Raw genomic sequence first — 9,783 nt, 5'->3', positions numbered from 1 at the left:
TCCCATTCCCAATCCATGCAGTGCTCCCGTTTCCATTTCCCCATTCCCAATCCACGGAATACTCCCATTTCCATCCCCCTCTTCCCATTCCCAATCCATGCAATGCTCCCGTTTCCATCCCCCTCTTCCCATTCCCGACCCATGGAGCGCTCCCGTTCGCACCGGGAAGCCGAGGACTTTGCCCCCTTTGCCCCAACTCAAACAAAGCCATTCCCGATCCCGATGTTCCCAAGGCTTTCCCATGCCCCCCCTTGCTCCCCCCTTCCTCCTCCTCCCCATCGGGATGCCCCTGGAAGCGCCACTCACCCCATAGGAAAGCCAGGAGGAGCATTCCCAAGGGTGGGAGTCGGGATCCCGACATTCCCATGGGATCGGGGCGCTGGGGGTGGGGAGAGCAGGATTGTCCCCTCCTCCGGCGCTGAGCCCTCCTCTTCCCTATGGATTTAGTGCCTCCCCCCCCTTTCCCATCCCATTCCAGCCCCACTTCCCTGCAGCCGGTGCTCCATGGAATTCCATGCTTTGGGAAGCGAGGGCCCTTGTGGCTCTTCCCATTCCCACTTGGAAGCCGTTTGCCCCTCATCCCATCCCGCAGCCAAAGCCCCTCACCAAGGCTTCCCTTTGGGAAGGGATCTGAACCCGTTTTGGGGGTTCTGAGCCCGTTTTGGGGGGATCTGAACCCGTTTTGGGGGGATCCGAGACCATTTTGGGGGGATCTGAACCCATTTTGGGGGGATCTGGACCCGTTTGGGGGGGATCCGAGCCCGTTTTGGGGGGATCTGAGCTTGTTTTGGGGGAATCCAAACCCATTTTGGGGGGATCCAAACCCGTTTTGGGGGGATCCAAGGCCGTTTTGGGGGGATGCGCGCTCGTTTTGGGGAGATTTGAGCCCGTTTTGGGGGGATCCGGACCCTTTTTGGGGGTTCTGAACCCGTTTTGGGGGGATCCAGACCCTTTTTGGGGGGATCCGAGCTCGTTTTGGGGGTTCTGAACCCGTTTTGGGGGGATCCGAGGCCGTTTTGGGGGGATCCGAACCCGTTTTGGGGGGATCCAAACCCGTTTTGGAGGGATCCAAGGCTGTTTTGGGAGGATGCGAGCTCGTTTTGGGGAGATCAGAGCCCATTTTGGGGGGATCCGAATCCGTTTTGGGGGGATCCGAGCCCGTTTTGGGGTGATTCGAGCCCGTTTCAGGGGAATCCGGACCAGTTTTGGGGGGATCGGAACCCGTTTTGGGGGGTTCTGAGCCCGGTTTGGGGGGATCCAAACCCATTTGGGGGGATCTGAGCCCGTTTGGGGGGGATTGGGACCCGTTTTGGGAGGATCCGAACCCGTTTTGGGGGGATCCGAACCCGTTCTGGGGGGTTCTGAGCCTATTTTGGGGGGATCCAAACCCGTTTTGGGGGTTCTGAGCCCGTTTTGGGGGGATCCGGACCCGTTTTGGGGGTTTCGAGCCCGTTTTGGGGGATCCGAGCCCATTTTCGGGGGATCCAAGCCCGTTTCAGGGGAATCCGGACCCGTTTTGGGGGATCCGGACGCGTTTTGGGGGGTTCCGAGCCCATTTCGGGGTGATTCGAGCTCGTTTTGGGGGTTCTGAACCCATTTCGAGGGGATCCGAACTCATTTTCGGGGGATCCGAGCCCGTTTTGGGGAGATCCGAGCCCGTTTCAGGGGAATCCGGACCCGGTTTGGGGGATCAGGACCCGTCTTGGGGGGCTCCGAACCCGTTTCGGGGGTTCCAAACCCGTTTTGGAAGGATCCGAACCCGTTTTGGGGGTTCCAAACCCGTTTTGGGGGGATCCGAACCCATTTCGGGGGTTCCAAACCCGTTTTGGGGGGATCCGAACCCGTTTTGGAAGGATCCGAACCCGTTTTGGGGGGATCCGAACCCGTTTTGGGGGGTTTTGAGCCCATTTTGGGGGGATGCGGACCCGTTTTGGGGGTTTCGAGCCCGTTTTGGGGCCTCCGAGTTACTTTTGGGGAGATCCGAGTCCGTTTGGGGGGTTCCGACCCCGTTTTAGGGGATCCGAGCGCATTTTTTGGGGGATCCGAGCCCATTCTGGGGGAATCCGAGCCCGTTTCAGGGGAATCCGGACCCGTTTTGGGACTTCCGAACCCGTTTTGGGGGGTTCCGAAAACGTTTCGGGGGATCCGAACCCGTTTTGGGGGATCCAAACCCATTTTGGGGGTTCCGAACCCGTTTCGGGGTGATCCGAACCCATTTTGGGGGGATCCAAACCCATTTTGGTGGGATCCGAACCCGTTTTATGGTTCCGGTTCCAAGCCCTACTCCCCGCCCCGCCAAGATGGCGTCGTCGTCTCGGACTACATTTCCCAGCACGCCCCGCGCCGGCTCAGGCGGCGCCCGTGCGCATGCGCGCGAGCATGCGCATCGCGTCCCCCCGGTAGGGGCGTGGCTTCGCGCTCGGCGCGGCCCAGGGCGTTTGCGGCGGAACCGGGAGCGACCGGTAACGGGAGGGGGGGGAGGGGGAAACGGAGAGGGGGGGAGGGGGAGGGGGGGAGGGGGACACCGGTAACGGGAGCGGGGAGGGCGCAAGGGGCGGGGCTTGGAGGAGCGGAAGGGCGGGGCCTGGAGGGGAGAGCGGGAGGGCCCTGAGGGGAGGAAAAAGGGGGCGGGGCTTGGAGGAGGGGAAGGGGCGGGGCTTGAGGGGGCAAAAAGGGGGCGTGGCCTCTGCGGTTGAGTCGCGTCCTCAGGGCAGAGACACGCCCCTCACGCGAAGGCCACGCCCCCTCTGGCTGAATCCACATCCCCTCTAAGGGAGGCCACGCCCCCCTCCAGCGCAGACCACGCCTCCTCCCTCAGAAACCACGCCCCCTCAAACCGAGGCCACGCCCCCTCTAGCAGAGAGCGAACCCTTCTAATAGAGGCCCCCCTTCCCCAGCGGAGGCCACGCCCCCTCTAGCAGACAGCGAAACCTTCTATAGAGAGGCCACGCCCCTTCTGGCCGAATCCACGCCCCCTCCAACGCAGACCACGCCTCCTGAAAAAAAGCCACGCCCCTCAACCCGAGACCACGCCCCCTCCAGCGCAGACCACGCCCCTCTAGGGTAGGCCACGCCCCCTCCAACGCAGACCACGCCTCCCTGAAAAAAGCCACGCCTCGAGACCACGCCCCCTCCAGCGCAGGCCACGCCCCTCTAGGGGAGGCCACGCCCCCTCCAACGCAGACCACGCCTCCCTGCAAAAAGCCACGCCCCTCAACCCGAGACCACGCCCCCTCCAGCGCAGACCACGCCCCTCTAGGGAGGCCACGCCCCCTCCAGCACAGACCACGCCCCTCTAGTGGAGGCCACGCCCCCTCCAGCGCAGACCACGCCCCTCTAGGGGAGGCCACGCCCCCTCTAGCACAGACCACGCCTCCCTGCAAAAAAAAGCCACGCCCCTCAACCCGAAACCACGCCCCCTCCAACGCAGACCACGCCTCCCTGAAAAAAAGCCACGCCCCTCAACCCCGAGACCACGCCCTCTCCAGCGCAGACCACGCCCCCTCTAGGGGAGGCCACGCCCCCTCCAGCGCAGACCACGCCCATCTAGGGAGGCCACGCCCCTCCAACGCAGACCACGCCTCCCTGAAAAAAGCCACGCCCCTCAACCCGAGACCACGCCCCCTCCAGCGCAGACCACGCCTCCTCCCGCAGAAACCACGCCCCAAAAACGGAGGCCACGCCCCCTCCAGCCGAATCCACGTCCCCTCTAGCGGAGAGCTAGCCCCTCTAGGGGAGGCCACGCCCCTCCAGCGCAGACCACTCCTCCTCCCGCAGAAACCACGCCCCAAAAACGGAGGCCACGCCCCCTCCAGCGTAGAGCTAGCCCCTCTAGGGGAGGCCACGCCCCCTCCAGCGCAGACCACGCCCCTCAAACGCAGGCCACGCCCCCTCCCTTGGCATCTCACGTGTTCCTCACCCCGCCTCCGATGTCCGCCGGGTCCCGGTGTGGGGCCTCGGCCCCGTCGCAGCCCCCTTACTCGTGCCGGGAGTGCGGGAAGTGCTTCCGCTGGTCCTCCCGCCTGGCCCATCACCAGCGCAGCCACACGGGCGAGCGGCCCTACAAGTGCCCCGAGTGCCCCAAAGCCTTCAAGGGCTCCTCGGCCCTCCTCTACCACCAACGGGGCCACACGGGCGAGCGGCCCTACCCCTGCCCGCACTGCCCCAAGGCTTTCAAGCGCTCCTCCCTGCTCCAGACCCACCAACGCGTCCACACGGGGCTGCGCGCCTTCGAGTGCGCCCAATGCGGGCTCACCTTCAAGTGGGCCTCCCATTACCAGTACCACCAGCGGCAGCACACGGGCGAGCGGCCCTACCGCTGCGCCGAGTGCCCCAAGGCCTTCAAGAACTCGTCCAGCCTCCGGCGGCACCGGCAGCTGCACACGGGCGAGCGGCCCCACGCCTGCGGCGTCTGCGGCAAGGCCTTCGCGCAGCCCTCCAACCTGCGGCAGCACCAGCGCGTGCACACGGGCGAGCGCCCCTACGCCTGCCCCCAGTGCCCCAAGACCTTCACGCACTCCTCCAACCTCCTCCTGCACCGCCGCGCCCACGCCGCGCCCGCCCGCCCCACCAGTGCCCCCAGTGCCCGCGCTCCAGCCCCGTCTCCAGAGCCACGCTCCGGCCCCGCCGCCGCCAACCCCCGCCGCTGCCCCACAGCCCCCATGGAGATGCTCTTTGTGCCCGCTGAGCCTCAGCACCCACGAGGAGCTCCTGGGCCACCAAGGAGCCCACGGGGCGCCGGCGCCGCTGCCCCCTCTCCGCTGCCCCGCTTGCGCCAAGAGCTTCAAGAGCAGCGCGGCGCTGGCGCGGCACCGCCGCGGGCCCTACAAGTGCCCTAAAGCCTTGCCCCCGTTGACAACGGGGCTCTCGACGCACCCCCGCGACGGGGTGTCCGCCCCCGGCGCCCACCCTCCCCTCCTCCTCCCGGAGCGCCCGTACCGGTGCCCCGAGTGCGGCAAAGCCTTCAAGGGCTCCTCGGGGCTGCGGTACCACCTGCGGGACCACACGGGCGAGCGGCCCTACCCCTGCCCGCACTGCCCCAAGGCTTTCAAGCGCTCCTCCCTGCTCCAGATCCACCAACGCGTCCACACGGGGCTGCGCGCCTTCGAGTGCGCCCAATGCGGGCTCACCTTCAAGTGGGCCTCCCATTACCAGTACCACCAGCGGCAGCACACGGGCGAGCGGCCCTACCGCTGCGGCCGAGTGCCCCAAGGCCTTCAAGAACTCCTCCAGCCTCCGGCGGCACCGGCAGCTGCACACGGGCGAGCGGCCCCACGCCTGCGGCGTCTGCGGCAAGGCCTTCGCGCAGCCTCCAACCTGCGGCAGCACCAGCGCGTGCACACGGGCGAGCGCCCCTACGCCTGCCCCCAGTGCCCCAAGACCTTCACGCACTCCTCCAACCTCCGCCTCCACCGCCGCACCCACTCCGGCGCCCGGCCCCACCGCTGCCCTCTCTGCGCCAAAGCCTTCGCCGTCGCCTCCTACCTGCAGCGGCACCTCCGCACCCACGGCGCCGCCGCGCCGCCGCCATGCCCCGCGCCCAGCCTCAACCGTCCTCCTCCTCTTGCAGGGGGGACCCGAGGCCTTCGCCTCGTCCCCAGCCCCACGGCGGCCCCCCACAACCTCCTGCTGCTGCCCGGCCCCACGGCGGAGCCCCGCGAGGGGGCCCCGTCGCGCGCCGTGCCCGTTGCCGCCCAGAGCATCCTGGTGGTGCCGGGAGCGGGGGCCGGTCCAGGCGGTGGCCGGGGCTCCGGTGGGGACCGGTGTCGTCGTGCTAAGGGGTGGCATCGGGGGGGAGCTGCCCCCGACGGCACCAATGGGCAGCTCCAAGCCCTGGCTCAACCCTTGGAGGTGGCCAATGGGCAGCTCCAAGCATCTGAGGTAGCCAATGGCCAGCTCCAGGCTCTTCCACAGGCCCCCAAGGTGGCCACCATCAGCTCCATGCATCCGAGGTGGACAACAGCCAGCTCCAGGCTCTTCCACAGGCCCCCAAGGTGGCCACCATCCAGCTCCATGCATCCGAGGTAGCCAATGGCCAGCTCCAGGCTCTTCCACAGGCCCCCAAGGTGGCCACCATCCAGCTCCATGCATCCGAGGTGGACAACAGCCAGCTCCAGGCTCTTCCACAGGCCCCCAAGGTGGCCACCATCCAGCTCCATGCATCCGAGGTAGCCAATGGCCAGCTCCAGGCTCTTCCACAGGCCCCCAAGGTGGCCACCATCCAGCTCCAAGGCGCTGAGGTGACCAATGGCCAGCTCCAAGGCATGGAGGTGCCAAGTGTCCAGCTCCAAGCCCTACCGCCGCCGTTGGACGTCACCACCATCCAGCTCCAAGCATCCGAGGTGGCCAATGGCCAGCTGCAGGCTCTTCCGCAGGCCCCCAGGGTGGCCACCATCCAGCTCCAAGGCACAGAGGTGGCCAACGTCCAGCTCCAGGTCTTGCCACCACCATTGGATGTCACCAGTGTCCAGCTCCAAGCTCTTCCACAGGCCCCCAAGGTGGCCACCATCCAGCTCCAAGCATCCGAGGTGGCCAACGTCCACCTCCAAGGCCTACCACAGCCATTGGATGTCACCAGCATCCAGCACCAAGCATCCGAGGTGGCCAATGGCCAGCTCCAGGTCTTGCCACCAGCATTGGATGTCACCAGCGTCCAGCTCCAAGGCCCTGAGGTGGCCAATGGCCAGCTCCGAGCTCTTCCGCTGGCCCCCAAGGTGGCCACCATCCAGCTCCAAGCATCTGAGGTGGCCAACGTCCACCTCCAAGGCCTACCACAGCCATTGGATGTCACCAGTATCCAGCTCCAAGGCCCTGAGGTGGCCAATGGCCAGCTCCGAGCTCTTCCGCAGGCCCCCAAGGTGGCCACCATCCAGCTCCAAGCATCCGAGGTGGCCAACGTCCAGCTCCAAGCCCTACCCCAGCCATTGGATGTCACCAGTGTCCAGCTCCAGGCCTTGCCACCACCATTGGATGTCACCAGCGTCCAGCTCCAAGGTGCTGAGGTGGCCAATGGCCAGCTGCAGGCTCTTCCACAGGCCCCCAAGGTGGCCACCATCCAGCTCCAGGCCATGGAGGTGGCCAGTGTCCAGCTCCAGAGCACAGAGGTGCCCGGTGGCCGTCTGGAAGCCACCGAGGTGCCCAATGGCCTCCAGAGCCCCGAGGTGCCCGGGCTCCAAATCCAAGTCACGGATGTGCCCGGTGGCCACCTCCAAGAGCCCGAGGAAGCCGGTGCCCAGCACCACGTGATGGAGGTGCCCAGCATCCAGCTGAAGACCATTGAGGTGGCAAAGCTCAGCCTTCAGCCCCACGAGGTGCCCAGTGCCGGTCACCAGGTGATGGAGGTGCCCAATGTCCAACTGAAGCCCATGGAGGTGCCCAATGTCCAACTGAAGCCCATGGAGGTGCCCAGTGTCCAACTGAAGCCCATGGAGGTGCCCAATGTCCAGCTCAAGGCCTTGAAGGTGCCCAACATCCAACTCAAGGCCATTGAGGTGCCCAACATCCAACTGAAGCCTATGGAGGTGCCGAACGTCCAAGTCAAGACCTTGGAGATGCCCAACGTCCAAGTAAAGGCCATTGAGGTGCCCAATGTCCAACTCAAGACCATTGAGGTACCCAACGTCCAACTGAAGCCCATGGAGGTGCCCAATGTCCAACTCAAGGCCATTGAGGTGCCCAACACCCAACTCAAGCCCATTGAGGTCCCCAGTGTCCAGCTCAAGGCCATTGAGGTGCCCAACATCCAGCTCAAGGCCATTGACATACCTAACATCCCACTGAAGCCCGTGGAGGTGCCCAGTGTCCAACTCAAGGCCATTGAGGTGCCCAACACCCAACTCAAGCCCATGGAGATGCCCAACGTCCAAGTAAAGACCTTGGAGGTGCCTAGTACCCAACTGAAGCCCATTGAGGTACCCAACATCCAACTGAAGACCATTGAGGTACCCAATGTCCAACTCAAGTCCTTGGAGATGCCCAACATCCAGCTCAAGCCCATTGAGGTACCCCAACGTCCAACTCAAGACCTTGGAGGTACCCAACGCCCAACTCAGGCCCATGGAGATGCCCAACATCCAAGTCAAGACCGTTGAGGTACCCCACGTGCACGTAAAGACCCTGGAGGTGCCCAGTGTCCAACTGACGACCTTGGAGGTACCCAGTGCCCACCTCAAGACATTGGAGGTGCCCAACATCCAACTCAAGCCTATGGAGGTGCCCAATGCCCAACGCAAGACCATGGAGGTACCCAGCATCCAACTGAAGACCGTTGAGGTACCCAATGTCCAAGTCAAGACCTTGGAGATGCCCAATGCCCAACTGAAGACATTGGAGGTGCCCAACATCCAACTCAAGCCCATTGAGGTGCCCAGTGTGCAACTCAAGCCGATTGAGGTGCCCAGCACCCAATGCAAGACCATGGAGGTACCCAGCATCCAACTGAAGACCGTTGAGATACCCAATGTCCAACTCAAGACCTTGGAGATGCCCAACATCCAACTCAAGGCCATTGAGGTCCCCAGCACCCAACTCAAGGCCGTGGAGATGCCCAATGCCCAACTCAAGACCATTGAGGTACCCAACATCCAACTGAAGACCGTTGAGGTGCCCAACGCCCAACTCAAGCCCATTGAGGTGCCCAACGTCCAGCTGAAGACCGTTGAGGTACCCAACGTCCAACTGAAGACCATGGAGATGCCCAACACCCAGCTCAAGGCCATTGAGGTCCCCAATGCCCAACTCAAGGCCATTGAGGTCCCCAACACCCAACTCAAGGCCATTGAGGTCCCCAACACCCAACTCAAGGCCATTGAGGTACCCAACACCCAACTCAAGATCATGGAGATGCCCAATGCCCAACTCAAGGCCATTGAGGTACCTAACACCCAACTCAAGGCCATTGAGGTACCCAACACCCAACTCAAGGCCATGGAGGACCCCAATGCCCAACTGAAGCCCCATGGAGGTGCCCCCGGCGCGCCCCGAGCTGCTCGTGGCTGGGTCCCCCCCATCCCCCTCCCCACACGTGGCCCTGGGGGGCTCTGCCGTGGGGCTGCCCCCGGTGCTGCTGCTGTGTGGGGCCGGGGGGGCCCTGCCCGGCTCCTCCTGCTCCGGGTGCAGCCCCAGCCCCGGGGGGCACCGGGGGGGACGCGGGGGGCCCGGAGCTGCCCAACGTGCCCCTGGTGCACACCTTCTGATGGGGGCACCACGGACCCCACATGGACCCCACCATGGACCCCACCATGGACCCCCATGGACCCATGGACCCCTCTATGGACACCCCATGGACCCAACCATGGCCCCCTCTATGGACCCCCACATGGACCCACCATGGATCCCTCTATGGACCCCCCCATGGACCCCTCTATGGACACCCCATGGACCCCACCATGGACACCCCCCATGGGCCCTTCTATGGACCCCCCTTTGGATTCCCCCATGGACCCCACTAGGAACCCATAGCAGGGTCCCAGTGATGGGGGGGATGAGGACTGATCCCCATGGATCACCCCATGGACCCCCCCCATGGACCCCCCTATGGATCCCCATGCACCCCCCCATAGACCCCCACCATGGACCCACCTATGGATCCCACATCGACCCCCAAGGACCCCGCCGTGGACTCCAATGGATCCCCCTATGGATCCCCATGGACCCCCCCATGGATCCCCATGGACCCCCTATGGGCCCCCCATGGGCTCCCCCAGCCCCATCCCATGGGGGTCGTTGGCCTTGGGGGGGAATAAACGGGGAACCTGAAGGGGCGTGGTCAATAAACGAAGCCCC

At 64.8% G+C, this 9,783-nt stretch overlaps 1 protein-coding gene across 1 annotated transcript; it reads left to right on the top strand.

Moving 5' to 3' along the window:
- Nucleotides 1-3,924: 3,924 nt before the first annotated feature.
- LOC133264056 (zinc finger protein 628-like) lies at nucleotides 3,925-8,871 on the top strand (the record flags this gene model as incomplete). The annotated part of the gene is given in 9 exon segments (XM_061443957.1): nucleotides 3,925-4,562; nucleotides 4,565-4,586; nucleotides 4,589-5,196; nucleotides 5,198-5,306; nucleotides 5,309-5,880; nucleotides 5,937-6,341; nucleotides 6,414-6,455; nucleotides 6,714-7,133; nucleotides 8,062-8,871. Coding segments are annotated over 9 exon segments (3,621 nt in total), but the record flags the coding sequence as incomplete, so codon positions are not given.
- Nucleotides 8,872-9,783: the final 912 nt, after the last annotated feature.

The sequence above is a fragment of the Pezoporus flaviventris genome, unplaced genomic scaffold (assembly GCF_033815535.1).
Source record: "Pezoporus flaviventris isolate CSIRO_AGI_PZ_B2104156 unplaced genomic scaffold, CSIRO_AGI_Pfla_v1 ptg000583l, whole genome shotgun sequence".
Taxonomy (NCBI): domain Eukaryota; kingdom Metazoa; phylum Chordata; class Aves; order Psittaciformes; family Psittacidae; genus Pezoporus; species Pezoporus flaviventris.
Note: the sequence above shows the minus strand (reverse complement) of the source record. Positions and strands in the feature narration are given on the sequence as shown.